At 50.3% G+C, this 15,994-nt stretch overlaps 7 protein-coding genes across 7 annotated transcripts; 5 read left to right on the forward strand and 2 right to left on the reverse strand.

Moving 5' to 3' along the window:
• Positions 1 to 1,017: 1,017 nt before the first annotated feature.
• M431DRAFT_495614 (hypothetical protein) lies at positions 1,018 to 3,395 on the forward strand (the record flags this gene model as incomplete). Its single annotated transcript, XM_024917383.1, has 3 exons — positions 1,018 to 2,949; positions 3,017 to 3,190; positions 3,264 to 3,395. The coding sequence occupies 3 exons, from the start codon at positions 1,018 to 1,020 to the stop codon at positions 3,393 to 3,395; spliced, it is 2,238 nt and encodes a 745-aa protein (XP_024773325.1).
• Positions 3,396 to 3,855: 460 nt separating this feature from the next.
• M431DRAFT_87811 (hypothetical protein) lies at positions 3,856 to 4,881 on the forward strand (the record flags this gene model as incomplete). Its single annotated transcript, XM_024923836.1, has 5 exons — positions 3,856 to 3,904; positions 3,966 to 4,087; positions 4,142 to 4,558; positions 4,647 to 4,702; positions 4,779 to 4,881. The coding sequence occupies 5 exons, from the start codon at positions 3,856 to 3,858 to the stop codon at positions 4,879 to 4,881; spliced, it is 747 nt and encodes a 248-aa protein (XP_024773326.1).
• Positions 4,882 to 6,171: 1,290 nt separating this feature from the next.
• Positions 6,172 to 8,731, forward strand: M431DRAFT_495616 (glycoside hydrolase family 55 protein; the record flags this gene model as incomplete). Its single annotated transcript, XM_024917384.1, has 5 exons — positions 6,172 to 6,913; positions 6,979 to 7,208; positions 7,270 to 7,535; positions 7,592 to 7,702; positions 7,780 to 8,731. 5 exons carry the CDS (start codon positions 6,172 to 6,174, stop codon positions 8,729 to 8,731), a joined length of 2,301 nt encoding a protein of 766 aa, XP_024773327.1.
• A 94-nt stretch (positions 8,732 to 8,825) lies between these two features.
• M431DRAFT_495617 (hypothetical protein) lies at positions 8,826 to 9,837 on the reverse strand (the record flags this gene model as incomplete). Its single annotated transcript, XM_024917385.1, has 3 exons — positions 8,826 to 8,970; positions 9,036 to 9,361; positions 9,469 to 9,837. 3 exons carry the CDS (start codon positions 9,835 to 9,837, stop codon positions 8,826 to 8,828), a joined length of 840 nt encoding a protein of 279 aa, XP_024773328.1.
• An 845-nt stretch (positions 9,838 to 10,682) lies between these two features.
• M431DRAFT_87615 (hypothetical protein) lies at positions 10,683 to 11,444 on the forward strand (the record flags this gene model as incomplete). The annotated part of the gene is made up of 1 exon (XM_024923817.1): positions 10,683 to 11,444. The coding sequence occupies one exon, from the start codon at positions 10,683 to 10,685 to the stop codon at positions 11,442 to 11,444; it is 762 nt and encodes a 253-aa protein (XP_024773329.1).
• Positions 11,445 to 11,747: 303 nt separating this feature from the next.
• On the reverse strand, positions 11,748 to 13,970 carry M431DRAFT_495619 (hypothetical protein; the record flags this gene model as incomplete). Its single annotated transcript, XM_024917386.1, has 3 exons — positions 11,748 to 12,405; positions 12,461 to 12,872; positions 12,953 to 13,970. 3 exons carry the CDS (start codon positions 13,968 to 13,970, stop codon positions 11,748 to 11,750), a joined length of 2,088 nt encoding a protein of 695 aa, XP_024773330.1.
• A 1,082-nt stretch (positions 13,971 to 15,052) lies between these two features.
• Positions 15,053 to 15,991, forward strand: M431DRAFT_88000 (hypothetical protein; the record flags this gene model as incomplete). Its single annotated transcript, XM_024923859.1, has 1 exon — positions 15,053 to 15,991. One exon carries the CDS (start codon positions 15,053 to 15,055, stop codon positions 15,989 to 15,991), a length of 939 nt encoding a protein of 312 aa, XP_024773331.1.
• Between the last annotated feature and the right edge of the window lie 3 nt (positions 15,992 to 15,994).

Consider the following 15,994-nt stretch of genomic DNA (forward strand, 5'->3'; position numbering starts at 1 on the left):
GCCCGTCTGGCGAGGACATCCCTGCTTCGAGCCCGCGCTACTATGAGCTCCAAGGAGCTTCCCATCCTGTGGGAGAGCTCGAAAGGCGGGCTGATGGCTTTGTCTGATATCATGGTGATATGATATCCCCCTTGCTAAACGTGTTTAGACATGTCCTATGTTCAGCCACGATGCCTTTCATCGGGTCTATCCATGTTGAAAAGACGTAATTGGGGCCTGACATGTGCGTCATGCTGAGTTGGACATGTTGCATGACATGGGCCATTCATCGAGATCATAGATTGTTGCGGTGACGCTGTCAAAGAATGGGAGATGTTGCTATGGCAGTCAAGCATGTGTTTCTGTAGCCTGCTGGAAGTGTATGATGAAAGGCCGCAACTTTATTTTCCCATCAGCTTTCATGTGAATATATATATATATATATGCCCATATGACAAGAAAGATTTAATGTCCAATTAAGCTAATTACAAACTAATACCTCTTTCCACGTAAATGCTATTCAATTGCAGAACCTCAATTTTAAATTAACCAATCATTTTTGAATCTGAATCGGAGAGTTGAATCGAAAATGCCGTTCCCAAAACCAGTCGCTGTTCAGGGAGGTTGGCAGGTCAAGGAGAGCCCTCGTCAGGAGCAGGACAACCCAGGTTGGTTACAATACATCTTCATTGGCTTACTGTCATTTTGCAACCATATGTCTAACAGGCTTCACAAATAGTTGACATGCGATCTGTCCCTCGGTCTGCCGCTGGCGTCGTGACCGACTCGGGAGATATCCTGGACCGGTCTGGAAAGTCCATTGGAAAGCTTACCGAGTCGGGAGACCCTGGCCAGCTCGTGGGAAATGCAGTCACAGCTTCAGGAGATATCCTAGATTCATCAGGAAATGTTCTCGCCAAGGCTACCCTCAACGACACCGAGGAGGAGGGCGGCGAGTACACAACCGAACCTACTGAGAAGGACCAGAAGGACCAGAAGGACCAGAAGGACCAGAAGGACGAAAAGGGCTGGGACCTGATGGGAAAGGGCAAGTCGGCCTATCAGACAGCTGGCAACCTCCAAAAGCCCGTTTCCCAAGGAATGGACCTGGTTAGTAGGATGCAGAAGCCCAGCGACGATGAACAGAGCACACCCACTGATTCCTCGATCCAGATGAATCAAGATGACAACAAGCAGCCACAAGAAGAGGTGGAGGGACAAGAGAAGTCACTCGAAGAAAAGGCTCCCGGAAAGCAAGACGAAGAACCCATCTCAATGGAAGACAAGTCGGAAGATGCCAAAGAAGAGATGGGCAAGGGCTTAGACAAGGATGCAGATGTCGAACCAGACAAGCTTCAGGAGGAAGCTCCCAAGCCAATGGAAGACGAAAGCCTTGACAAAGAGACCTCTGGCGACTTGCAAGAGAAGCCTGATGAAACCTCAGCCGCCTTCAAAGAGGGCGAAGCTGTTGAGGAAGGTGAAGAACTTGCCAGGGACAAGGTGGAGGAAGGCGAGGACCTTGGCAAAGACAAGGCGGAAGAAGGCGAGGATCTTGCCAAAGACAAGGAGGAAGAAGAAGAGCTTGACTTCTCAGAGCTCAAAGGAACCAAGGTCAACAAAGCTGGCAATCTCGTCAACAAGGACGGTGACATTATCGGTCGTCTAATTGAGGGTGACGCCAAGCAGCTCATCGGCAAAAGAGCAGACGAGGACGGAAACATCTGGAACGACTCGGGCAAGATTATTGGCAAAGCCAAACCATTGTCTCACGATGAGCGTGGCGACGAAAAGGACTTTGCTCCATTCGAAAACTTCCCCGATGCCATCGTGGAGGCGGACGGTCGTATCACGTCCGATGGCAAGCAGGTTGGCGTCGTCGTCGAGGGCGACCCGAAGCGTCTCAAGGGCAGCCACGTCGACGAAGATGGCGATATCGTGGACCGGCGAGGAAACGTCATTGGCAAAGCAGAGGCCTGGGACGAACCCGAGGCTGAACCCGAAGCTGAGGTCGACAAGTCTTCGTTGGCGGGCAAGAGAGTTAACAAGGCCGGCAACGTCGTTGACGGTTCGGGAGCCATCTGGGGCAGAGTCGTGGAGGGTAACATTAAAGCCCTGGTTGGACGTATGTGCGACAAAGAGGGCAACGTCTTGAGCGAGTCCGGCGATGTGATTGGCAAGGCTGAACTTGTCAGCGAAGGCGAACGAGAGGGCATGAAAGAGGGTCCCTTCGCCGAGCTGTCTGGCTGCACTATCGCTAAAGATGGCACGGTTGTTACGCCGTCCGGTGATATCGTGGGAAGACTTACTGAGGGAGATCCCAAGAAGCTCTTTGGCCGTCAAGTTGATGAGGATGGAGACGTTATCGATAGTAACGGAAACGTCTTGGGCAAAGCCGAGCGCTGGGAGCCAGAAGAGGTGGAGAGGAAGACGGCCCCCTATGCCGGCCGCAAGGTGAACCGCGAGGGAAACGTCCTTGACGAAGAAGGAAACATCATTGCGAAGCTGGTCAGCGGCGACGTCTCTGCCTGTTCCGGTAAGGAGGTTGACGAAGACGGTGATGTGGTCAACTACAAGGGCGACACCGTCGGACACGTCGCTCTCCTTGAAGACATTCCCAAAGATACCGAGGAGGACATCAAGAAGCGTGAAGAGGCTGAGACTGACCGCAAGCTGGCTGCGAAGCTGGCTGGCTGCATCGAGCAGTCTCTTGACAAGATCCGCCCCATCTGCAAGATGATTACGGATAAGATTAACACTGCGGAGAGGACTCCCAAGGAGGAGCTCGATGAGGAGCAGTTGGTCAGAGAGGTGAAGCCCCTGATTGAAGAGGGAGGCAAGATCTTGACCGAGACCAACGGCACCATCCGCGGACTTGATCCCGACGGCCGCATCCAGCGAAACGCAAAGCACAAGGCGGGCACTAAGGAGGCCTCGCCTGAGGAGTATCATCTCGCAGATGTGCTCAAGGAGGTGAGTACATGCCATTCTAGGTGGTTTAATTATCAAGAGGATTGTCGGCTAACATGTAAATTTACAGCTCACTGGCACCATCACCCAGACCATCGACAACGCAAAGAGCAAGATTGAGGGCATGCCACATGCAAAGAAGGAGCTCAACCCGCTCTGGGGTCTCTTGTCGGAGCCCTTGTTCCAGATCATCGCCGCTGTTGGATTGCTGCTGACCGGCGTCCTGGGTCTTGTTGGCAAACTGGTAAGCATCTACTTTTTTTTATTCTGCCATTGACGATGTTGTAAACGATCCATATGCTAATATGATGTTATAGCTGAGCGGCCTCGGTCTCGGCGGAATCCTCGACAATCTCCTCGGAACGCTTGGATTGAACAGGGTGCTCGACGGCCTTGGACTTGGCGGCGTTACCGACGCCTTGACTGGCAAAGACAAGAAGAAGAAATAAATAATAATGGATTTTTTATTTGTATGAAAATACGACGTTATGAATGGGAATTGTGAGGGTCAGAATGGGTTGGAAATGAACGAAAACGGAAGCTCGGAATTGTACCAGTTTGTATGGACGATGTACCAGTACTTGGTGTTGTGCTTTTCTTTCGATGAGTTTCTTAGTATTGCTGTAATGTAGTTAATGTCTTTATCGAAGTTCAGTAATATTGAGCATCTCCAACGTAGCAGTGCTAGAATGTCACCGTGCCATTCCCAGGTATGGCGGTGATTGAGATGCCTCGGCTTATTCGAGCTCCAGGGTAGTGAGCAGCATTAGCTCATTTTGACGTCGCGATGTTGCGTGATTCGTATTCACCTTCTGCTTGTCTCAAATGCTGCAGAGTTACCATTGAGCAGCTGAGCAAGAGCAGGGACATTGATTTTATTCAATACGATTGGTGTAAAAAGTCGCTTCAATGGCAAAGATTGTCTTCTTGATGGCCGATTATGGCCATGATCCTACAGGTAGGCAGACTGAGATTGTACCGTCGCGTCAGTGCTGGTGAGAGACTCATCATCCGTCTAGAAACCTGTGGACCTTACACAGCTTTCAAGGAGGCGGGCTTCAATGTCAGTTTCGCGACTGAGGCAGGTAAATCACCTCAATGCGACACCAAGATGTTGGAAGGCCTCACACAGCGCCTTTTGGTGAGTCCATTGCGAAAGCGCGTCAACAGGGATGGAATCTAACCGGAATCACAGGGGGCATCATCCTCCATCGTGAAAAAGTATCGCGTCATGGCTGAATCAGAGGAATGGAAGAATCCCTTGTCATGGTCCGATGAGCAATTCACTCTGGACGCGTTTGATCTCGTGTTTCTGCCCGGAGGACACGACAAGGCCGTGAGGCAAGTCATTGACTCGGAGAGAGTTCACCAGCTGCTAGTCGACTTCTTCCCCAAGACGAAGAAGCCCGGGAAGAAGGCCGTCGGAGCGGTTTGTCATGGCGTCATGGTGCTTTCAGAATCCAAGAATCCGGATGGAAGCAGTGTCATTCGCGACTGTGATACGACAGCGCTGCCGGCGCGATTCGAGCAGCTAGCTTTCTGGGGCACTCGCCTCTTCTTGGGAGACTATTACAAGACGTACGGAGCGGGGAGTGAAAACGTCGAAGACTCGGTGAGATTCTTTGCAAAAACTTCCATCTTGTTTCAAAAACATGAGGCGAAAAATGAAATGCTGACGCTAGAGCGACAATACGATTTAGGTGCGAAAAGTGCTGGCGAGTCCTAAACAATTCAAGAATAGCATTGTGCCATCACCGTGAGTTTCGCCGAGGGTCAATTGTTGTGTTATAATACGAGTAACAGTTCCGGCTAATATGGTTTCTTTCTTACAGCTTCGTCGTTGAGGATGACAACTACAACTACGTCACGGCGAGATTCCCCGGCGACGTAGAACTTTTGTCGCAGAAGCTAGTCCAATTAGTGCAAGGCCTTTGATCCAGGGCAAGGACGGAAATAATATTCCTTCTTTTGCCGGTAGTGGTAGTGGTGCCAAGTTTTGAGATCGGGGGAGGGCGGCGGAGAAAAAAAATTGGGATGTCATGCAAAGTGAGATTTTGAAGTATCCACACCACAACCAAGAGATTTGTAAGGGCATGGAGTGGTTTCGATTTCCGATTTGTTTATTTGTCTAGACCCTTGAGAGTTGAGTCTTTCGGGGACCAATTGGCCGACTTTCGTTGAACTCGGTATTCAGTACTATTCATTCATTAACAATCATGTGTAATCATGATACATACCACATCAGTTTCAAAAGCTTTGTGTATTTGTGTATATAGAATTGAAAGAAAGCGAGTTCAACACAAAAGGGAGCAACTACATAATATTACATCGTATTCGATCTGCATCAAGACCGATGTGGTTCTCGTTTCCCATCTGTGGCGGTGTTGCATTCGGATAACCTTAACGAAATACCGCCTCGAACGTTGCTACACGAGATGCTACAAAGCAAAGATCAGCTTCCCGATGCTACCGTGCCATGCAACTTGCTTCTATACGTGGGGTCTCCAACAATTGGGGTGCATTGTTTGCTTACCGCTGGCAAGGCGGAGCCCTCAATTTGCGGGCAATAATCCGGGAGCCGCAGGTTCTAGAGCTGCGAAATGTGAGGCGCAACTTATGCCGTCGGCCGAAAGCATCCCATCAAAAACAACATCAGGTTCACCCCTTGCGATCACGGCGAAAAGTATCCGCGTTGCGTGGGGAAGCGTCAGGGGATAATGCGGTTGTTCCCCTGCATCGTCCATTGCTAGCTTGAGCTTCCCCCGCACGCCAGCAGGAAAAGGGCCGAGATGTCAGTTTTTCCTTTGAGAAGGGCTTGGTTGGTAGTTGGCCTAGCCTTGTCGGCACAAACGATGAGATGAGATCCCCCCGGACTTCGAGCGACAGGGGAGTGGCAGGTCGAGGCGAACATGCCGAATGGGTCGACCATGACATGCTTGTTTTGCTGGCCTTCTCCGCAAACAAGTGGCCCGCAGGCATGGATTGGAGGAGCTTTTGCAGACGTTGGGACCTTGTGATGGTCTGCAAATGTTGCCAGACGTGGAATGTCCGTCCGGCCGTGTGCCGATTCTGCCAGCAGGGGCTTCTGGGGTAAAGGACGAATGATGAGATGATCATGCAAAACTATAAAAGGCCGTGAGATGCCCTTTCGGTGGTTACAGAGGAGAGAACCGGCTCTTCCAGCAATCCAATTGAGACATTGGGACCTGTTGACCCTCTGGAAAGATGCGATTCACGCAATTCTTCCTCGGCTTGGCTGCCGTTGCAGCTGGTAGTACTATACCAGCTGAAGGCGTCGAGGCTAGACACTCCTCGGGCTACTGGTACGAGAAGATCCAGCACAACGGCATCAGCCCTTTCATCACCAATGGCAAGAACTGGAAAGTCTTCCGCAACGTCAAGACGGACTTTGGCGCCAAGGGAGACGGTGTCACTGACGACTGGGCTGCCATCCAAGCTGCCTTTGACTATGCCAATGGCACAGCCAGTCGCAGCTCGGGTGCTTGGGGTACGACCGGTGCTCCGGCTGTTGTTTACATCCCAGCTGGCACGTACCGTCTGAGCAAGCCCCTTCAGTCGTACGTTGACACCGTTGTTATGGGTGATCCCACCAACAGACCGGTGCTTCAAGCCTCTCCCGACTTTACCGATCCCTTCCTCTACCTGGGCTATGACCCCGGCTATGACTCGACCATCAACTTCTACATTGGACTGAAGAACGTTGTCTTGGACTCTACCAAGGTGCCCCTTGCTCACAACATTACCCTTCTCAACTGGGCCGTGAGCCAAGCTGTGCAGCTTACCAATGTCTTGTTCAACATGCCCAATGGAGGTGTAGCACACACCGGATTGTCCATGCCTCAGGGCGGCTCGCCTCTGATGATCAACGACGTTGTATTCTCGGGTGGATCTGTTGGCATTCGCATGAACGAGCAGCAGTATCACTTTAAGGGAATCACCTTCAAGAGTGAGCCACCTACCTTGTTCTTCGCATCAACTACATGGACTATACTAACAAATCGACTTGTGTAGACCAGGACATTGGCTTGAAGCTTGACAAGCTCTTTGAGGGAACTGGCCAGAACCTGCACTTTGAGTCATGCAAGGTTGGCGTTGAGACGACAAACAACAACACCGGATTCTTTGCTCTCATCGACTCGACAGCCAAGAATGTCGGCATTCTGTGGAACGCTGCAGCTTCCCCAACTGCCCAAGGATCAATGGTGCTGGAGAACGTCCAAGTGGACAAGACTGTCGGCTCTGTAAGTCCATCTTCATATACCATACAGTTTCAACGAAAGAGAGACTAACGCCTTCTATTAGACCGTCACCGCTGGAGGAGTCAATGTTCTCAAGGGCTCTGTCAAGGCCGGCCAGTCTTGGATCTGGGGCAACGTCTACGGACCCTCGAACGGCCAGCGTGCCCAAGGCAAATTCTTCCCTGCATCTCGCCCTCTGGCACTTCTGGACATCACTGGATCCTACCACACCGTTACTCCTCCGACATTCCAGGAGTATTCCGTGGACCAGGTGATTAATGTCAAGTCTGTTCACGGGCTCCCAGTTGCCGGTGATGGTGTTACAGACGAGTAAGTGCTGGCCAAAGCTGTTCAACTGGTTCACTTAGACTGACGCAGTTAATTAGTACCAAGAACCTTCAGAAGATTATTAACCAGGCCGCTGGCAAGAAAGTTATCTACTTCCCTCATGGAACGTACCTTGTCAGTGACACCATTGTGGTCCCTCCTGGAAGCCGGTAAGTAGAAGTCCTCTGGATGAGATTGAGTCAATATTGGCCATAAAGTAAAAGAAAAGAGACTAATAAAACTCTAGATTCCACGGAGAGGTTTGGTCTGAGATTAGCGCCACTGGCAACAAGTTCAAGAATGCCAACAAGCCGGTTCCCATGGTCCAGGTCGGAAAGCCTGGCCAGCTCGGCGTTGCCCAATTCGTCGACATGCTCTTCACCGTTGCAGACATTCTTCCCGGCTGTGAGCTCGTCGAGGTGAACATGGCGGGCTTGAAGGCTGGAGACGTCGGCTTCTTCAACACTCACTTCCGTATTGGAGGAGCTCGAGGATCCAAGGTTCAGACTAACTGCGACGATCCCGCAACCTGCAAGGCGGCGCGCGTCTGTGCTCATCTCACGACTCTGTCGTCTTCATACTGGGAGAACAGCTGGTGCTGGAGTGCCGATCACGATCTCGACGATGACAACGGTGCTAACCCCTCGACCGCTGGTGGTTTCCTTGTTGAATCTATCAGGGGAACCTGGATGCTGGGTATTGGCAGTGAGCACAACTCGCTGTACCAGATCAACGTCTACAAGGCGCAGAACGTCTTCTTGGGCTTCCAACAGAGCGAGACGCCGTACTGGCAAGGAAACAACTCTGGTCTTCTGACGCCTCTGCCATGGACCGGCTCCCTGCTGGACAGCGACCCAGACTTTAGCTGGTGCGCTCCCGACGATGCTCAGTGCCGCATGGCTATTTTCCAGTACATCCACGACTCAAGCAACGTCAACGTTTACGGAGGTGGATACTGGGTCTTCTTCAACGGCATTAACCGTGACGGCTGCTCTGCCGAGTGCCAGCAGAACGCCGTCATCTACGCCGACAACCAGAAGCTGTACAGCTATGGTGTTAGCACACACAATGTGCGAACTATGGTGCTTGAGTCTGAGAGGGGCAAGGACGTGGCAGAGGTTGTTGATACAGCGAATGCGGGTGGCTGGCAGAGCCATGGTGGTGTCATGGCTGCTTATCTGGGACAGAGCGGCTATTAAATAATGCCATCGGTTGTAGATAATGCCTTGAAATGGTAAATGAATGAAGAAATGAATATTTATGATTTATATGCTATCTTTGCTTGTGCCTATTCTAGTTGCGAACATGCCCTTGTTTCTCAGTAAGCCACTGAAGACCTTCTAAGAGATCCTGATACCATTTCTTACTCATGGCAAGGTCTGGGAATATCCAAAAGACATGAGGATATCCTGCATATGCATTCAATTTTGTCGGAACACTAAACACGTCTCAGTTAGCAATGCCTTTCTGCGTAAACTCGACAAGGGCGTCGTTGTGCCTTACCCAAGACGATCAAGCTTCTGTTGATAGATCAAGCCTTGGTCTCGCAGGGCGTCATCACCACAGACCATGACGAGCGTAGGAGGCAAATCCTTGATGCTGCTCTTTTCATCAAATAGAAGCGGGTTCAAGAGCAAGCTATCACGATACTCCTCTGGCTCCCCCATCAGAGCACGATATTGCTCGATTTGGGGGTACGAGAGAAAATCAGCATCGCGGCATTGGATATGTGAAGTTTTGTCGCCGACTTTGGGGTCAAAGGGAAAGTTTTCAGTGAGGACGAGCCAAGGAGCGGCTAGAAATTGGCCTTTGATGTATGATTCTCCCAGCTGTGAGATGATGTTAACTATGTGTGGTACATGTAGTTTGCGACAAGACGAAAGTATTGACACGACTTACCTCTCTTTCTCTATGAACAACGCTTGCCGCAAGAAACCCCCCCGGCGCTGGTACCAGCCACGTACAGATCAAAATCTTGTGGTAATCCCAAATCCGCCGCATTGTTTATCACCCAAGTGCGAGCATCCCAGGCATCGTTAAACTGCGTGGGAGCCTTCCACTCGGGAATCACACGATAGCCGACGCTGATTACTGTAAACCCGGTGTCCCGGGCCAAAGAGATGCAAAAAGGATCTTCAGTTGAGATGGAGCCTGTCAAGAATCCACCGCCATGGTAGTAGATTAAGACGGAGGGGTGTCCCTTTTGGGTGGCAGAGCGAAAGACTCGAATTGGGATTTCGAGGCTGTCTGAGGTCGGTATAGTCCGTGTTTCCCATGTGACTTGATGCTTGCCGAGAGCCTTCATCGCTGCATCTCTGGCTGCATATCGTTGAGGATTGTGGGCACGACGAAATTCGGTTGATATAACGTCCCCCTTGGGCAGAGGGTTCTTGGCTATGTATGAAGCCCATTCTTCTGAAGGACCGGCAAGATGGCTAAAGTCTGTCATGATGAATGTTGGAAGATAGGGATGTTCTCTTGAATATCCTTTTCCTTCTTGTGCTTTAAAAAGGCTGTATGTGTAATAATAATTCACTGATGTTTATTCGCATCGCTATTCGGGAACTACCTCCTATATATAAAGAAAGAACATACGCATTTGCCTATACCTACTCGTAAACGACATGATGCTTGACATATCCTCAGAGTGGGATTGCCGAGATCAGTAATAAGCGCTTACCGTAGCCCTGCCGTAGCAAGATCCCGCTAGTTGTAGTTAGTTGAGGATAGGCTTCGACTGGTGTCTCAACAAGCAGTTTACCAACGACATCTTGCACTGATTCTGCAATAGATAAGACAACTCTTGGCTTGTGCTAAGCCTAATTCTCCCGCGCGGACACCGAAAATTCCAGTGCGGATCGCGACTTTAGCGCGAGACTATGCCGGCCCATAACCATAAACTCCGATACCAAGCGAGCCTGGTGAGCTTTCGGTTCTTCAGAGACATTGTGACGATGATTAAAGCCGCTGAGCAATACGCATGCCTGTATTGAGCATGGTAAAGAGCCTCTTTTAGTTGCATTGTACTACACATCCTTTGGAATCTTTTTTACATGCACTCTCATCATCATTATTCAGCACGCCGACAACTACACATAAGCAATCCTTTTTTAATTCCGCAACCTAGCAACACTGGTCCAGTCACTTTCAATGGCCGACAACCCCGCAGACAAGCAAGTTGTGCTCGTTACAGGCGGCAACCAGGGCATCGGCTATGAAATTGTGAAGAAGCTTGTGGCGGAGCAACCCACCTATCATGTCCTTCTTGGCTGTCGAGCTCTCTCAAAAGGAGTAGAAGCTATATCAAAAATTGAGAAACTTGCAGGCTCAGTTTCTCCAGTTGAAGTTGACATTACTTCAAACGACTCAATTGCGGCTTGTGTTGCGCAAATCGATCGCGAGTATGGCAGACTTGACGTTCTAATCAACAATGCTGGCATTGGAAGACATGCAGTAGAGGGCTTACCCAGCCTCAGGGATAAGATGGCTGCACTGTTCGATGTGAATGTGTTTGGCACCCTGGAGATGACAGACGCAGCTATTCCTCTGTTACAAAAGGCTGCCGATCAAGGCTCAGTCCCACGGATTGTGTTTATTACCTCGGAGATGGGCTCCTTTGGGAATACGCTCAACCCTTCGTGGAAATATTACCAGCACAACACGTCTATACCGTACAAGTCCAGCAAAGCGGCTGCAAACATGATTGGTGCATGCTACTCGACGTTATTTGAGAAGAAAGGGTGGAAGATCAACTGCTGCTGTCCTGGGCTTCGCAAAACAGCATTCAACAATCACCTCTCTGTTGCCATGGACGTGGAAGAGGGAGCTGTGAGGGCTGTAGCGTTGGCCACTCTCGACAAAGATGGTCCTACAGGGACTTTTACAAACATTGATGGAACTGAGCCGTGGTAATGGAGCAACATGTCATTGAGAGTCATCTATTCATACTAGCTAGCCTTAGAATCTGCATCTTACAGTATATCATTTCATTCTGATCCGTGCTGCCAATTCGTTATATCAATTCATTCCAATCCACCAATTAGCAATCTCGTTCCAAGCACACAGTGCCCATTCGCTCCAAAGCGCACAAAATAAACCGCCATATTAAAAACGTATTGCTTCAAACGTCCCAGTCCGAAGCGCGGAAAATATACATGACAAAATCGAAGAAGAAGGAAAATAAATCAGCGAGCAATGCCTTTAGTTCCAAGCAGCCTAAATTGTGTTTGGCGGAAGCCTCAGCCAGTCAAACGTGTCTAATAGCCCGAAATTAAAGTCGTTCATATCTTCTGGTAAACTCGTATCCCATGTCATGTCAAACTCCTGCTGAGTTACGGGCCTTGGAATCGTAGGATTCAGACCTTGCTCCATCACTCGCTCGACGACCGTCTTGATGCTGTTACACAAATGAGCACCGGGGGCTCCAGGTCCGATCCATTCGAGGAAGCCGATGAGTAAACTGAGTTGCTTTATTATCATGGGTTTTGTGATTTTAGGGACGGTTGGTGGTTCAGTGGCGGAAGGCTGTTTCAAGAGTTCCATACACAGGATACCTGCTGCAGGTGCGGCGTGTAGCATGACCAGCCACTCGTAGTCGCCTTGCAGGCCTTCGAGACGATTCTGCTGTGTCCAGAAGGAGAGGGTAAGAGATATCATCTCGAGGCTAATTTCAAGCATTTGAGGGCTGTATAAGCTATCCCCTCTATACGAGAGTCGCTCGATGAAGAACAGGTTGCTTAGATGCTCAAGTCGCGTCAACAGTCTGATGTAAAGGGTGGGAGCATCGACGGAGGGATTGCTAAAGTCATCGTTGTTAAATTGCAGTCCAGTTGGAAATCGAGCGAAAACATCCATTTCTCGTTTCCGCAAAGAACTTTTGGTGTGTCAGTGGAGAGTTTCTTAAACTAAGTGTAATGGCATCAACTTACTCAAAGTCATGCTGGGTACGAACATGAGGTGCCTGAAGCACAATCTCGAGGATTTCACTCCTTATACCAGCAATAATATAGGCCGCTCGCAGAAACGTAACCGGATGATTCTTTCCTTCTATGTTCCATCCATCCTTGTCCAGCCGGTGAGGCCGAACTTTGAGGTTGAGCAAAGATTCGTCACTCACATCGAGCGGCAACGGCGTCGAGCAAAGCTTGCTACTGACTAACGGAGGCCGGCCAGTCAAAGTAGAAACCACCATATCGATGTTGAAGACGGAACAGAAGAGTCTTCGCTTAACCTGAACAGATACTGACTCCTCTGGTACCGAGTTGTTCGGTTGAGCTGTGTGGAGGCCAAGAAAGGTGGCCAAGGCGACGGCCTCTGCATGCTGCCGCCAAAATCCCGCACCTGGGCAGGACTCGTTAGGCATGAGAAGACAGGGGATAGCCTGAGCACTGCTGGGACGAACGAGATGCGAGGACACTTACCTGTATCACCAGTGATGAGTGACTCGGTGAGACCATGCATGTGCAAGAGATACACCATCATCGTGTTGTTGCAGCTCGTCAGGCGGCAAAGGTCAACGCTTCTTGAGGCACCATTCCTGTAAACTTGCATGAGGTTCTTACGATTGTGATGTCCAAGCCACTTGCGCTGCTCAACAGTGCCGTTCTCTATGAGGGAGGCAGATCCAAAGCACCAAAACGTGAACAAGATGCCCAGCCCTTCCCACCGGAAATTGGCGCCAGAAAAGGCCTCAAACCACTGGTCTGGATCCGGGAAGTCTTCTTTAAGGGGCTTGGAGCTGTTCTGGAAAAGCAGCAGTGCAAGCTGCGACATTGCTTCATTACTTCTTTCGCCGTCGAGGAAGTGGCCCAGTGCTGTCCACAGAGATGTATGAAGACGATCCAAAGCAAGGCGACACCAGGCATCGTTGGGATTCACATTCCGCCTGAGAAGAAACTGTGCCGCTTCTTTAGTTGGGATGGTCCGGAGCACCGTAAAGGCGAGTTCGAAGGCGGCTGCGTCCGGAGCCATCTTGGTCGACGCCACGTTGTTTTCGTTCTTACCAGTTAGGCCATCATGGTTTGGATTAGGACCAGCTACATAATCGAGGTGTTTCTGAGTCTCGCGAAAGAATTCCGGGAAGCTCGATGCGCCAAGATACCCGACATTTTCATCCGGAGGCGAGGAGAGATCTTCCAGTGTCGACGGGCTTAATGTAGTTGGGTTTGGTCCCGTCGGCTCTCGAGGTTGCCGCTCATCGAGCATCTCTGCCGATTGGCTTCTACTACCACCTGAGGGTAAAGCCGGCGTTACGAGCTGCCCCTGGATAAGATATCGACAGCTCTGGGGCGTGCTCTTGCGGATACACCGCGAGCAAATGGGAAGCCGGTGGTCACACGCGACCTTGCGCCGGCGACAGGGCTCGCAGGCCTGTGGACGGCCATTGCGTCTCCGGGGTATTTCAGAGGGTATAGCGAAGTTGGGAGATGCACTGTTCATTGTGAATAGTGATATATGGGTCCGCCACAGCCGCTGTTGCAGCTGTATCACCTCTTGAATATGTGAAGACGGAGAGCCGAATGCCTAACGATGCGAGGAGTGTGCTGAAAGTTTTGCGGCTCTCGGCCTCGGCGTTCGGCTTGGATTCGGCGTTCGGCTCCATGGTTGTCATTTTGTCTTTCAGCTTGACCAGGGCGTGGCTGAAGTTTGGTGGCTCATGCCTGGAGGATTTTTGGAAGAGACCTGAGAGTCGTGAGATCGAGAACGAGATTATAGATGGCAAAATTGGCGATGATGACCGTGATTGATGATATATGTACTCTGAATCGATGGCTGTATCTCTGAAGCTTCGATCCAATATTAATGGGTGGATATGATATTCTCACGCCCTTCACTCCCTTCGCTAGTGGGAGCACTGACACATCGTTACTACCCACACCCTTGCTTGATGAACTGTAACCGAATGTTAAGATGTACGGGGTTGGACTGACATCAAAGAGCAAACAATTTCTATTCGCTGGGATACCTTGTCCAGCAAAGATAGAGCATGGGCGTGGCTGTGGGAGCAAGCGTACATAGCTATTGTCAGATGCCTCATCATGCTTACAAGCAGAGGCTGGCTAATACAATTTACATATATGTTTCACGTACCCTCGAGAATGTGTCTGTTTAGATGAAAGGATACATAGATATCAGCTTGGAATTCTAGTAGTGTAACAACGATTCCGATTAGTTGTATTCCATCCCCACGTTCTTTTTAAAATCACGTAAGTGGATATCTGCAGCCATGTCCGGCCCATCGCGCCGTCCCGTGCTCCGGAGTCCGGGGCGCATAATGAGACCCGGAGCGCCGATACGGACGACATTGAGCCTTCTATTACCTCTTCCGAATATGACAGGGAGACGAAAAGATTCATTGAGGGCAAATGACGTATCGATGGTTCTCTTCAAGATATAGGTATTAATACCAAATTCTCTCCATATTCTACTCTACCATTTGACTATATTCACTTGTCTTTGTTACCAATATTCAGAATTTATTCCGGTACACTCTTTTATCAACTTCATTTACAACAATCACAATGGCTCATTCGGCACAACCATCTGACAAGGTTCTGGGCATGCCGCCCTTCATGGCCGATTTCCTCATGGGAGGTGTCTCTGCCGCCGTCTCCAAGACCGCTGCCGCTCCCATCGAGCGAGTCAAGCTCCTCATCCAGAACCAAGATGAGATGATCAAAGCCGGCCGCCTGGACCGCAGATATAATGGCATAGGCGAATGCTTCAAGCGCACGATAGCTGACGAGGGCTTTATTAGCCTATGGCGCGGCAACACGGCGAATGTGATTCGATATTTCCCCACACAGGCTCTCAACTTTGCCTTTCGCGACAAGTTCAAGAAGATGTTTGGCTATAAGAAAGATCGTGACGGTTATGCCATGTGGATGGTGGGAAATTTGGCTTCCGGAGGCGCTGCCGGAGCGACTGGCCAGCTTTTTGTCTATTCTCTCGACTATACGCGGACTCGGTTGGCGAATGACGCAAAGAAAGGCGGACCGCGCCAGTTTAATGGATTCATCGACGTATACCGAAAAACATTAGCATCAGACGGCATCGTCGGCCTTTACCGCGGCTTCTTTCCCTCGGTGTTTGGCGCCGTCGTTTACCGAGGTCTTTACTTTGGCATGTACGACTCCTTCAAGCCGCTTGTTCTCATTGGGGCTCTTGAGAACAACTTTCTGGCTTCGTTTTGTCTGGGATACTTTGTCACCACAGTGGCAGGCATCGCTGCTTATCCGTTAGACACTATCCGCCGGCGCATGATGATGACTTCGGGAGAGGCAGTCAAGTATAAAAGCTCGTTTGATGCGGCAAGGCAAATTATTGCGAAGAATGGGGTGCGAGCTCTCTTTAATGGCGCTGGAGCAAACATTCTTCGAGGTGTTGCTGGAGCTGGCGCCTTGTCAATCTATGATCAGCTTCAGGTTGTTCTATTTGGCAAGACGTTCAAGGGTGAATGAGGA

This window comes from Trichoderma harzianum, assembly GCF_003025095.1.
Source record: "Trichoderma harzianum CBS 226.95 unplaced genomic scaffold M431scaffold_7, whole genome shotgun sequence".
Taxonomy (NCBI): domain Eukaryota; kingdom Fungi; phylum Ascomycota; class Sordariomycetes; order Hypocreales; family Hypocreaceae; genus Trichoderma; species Trichoderma harzianum.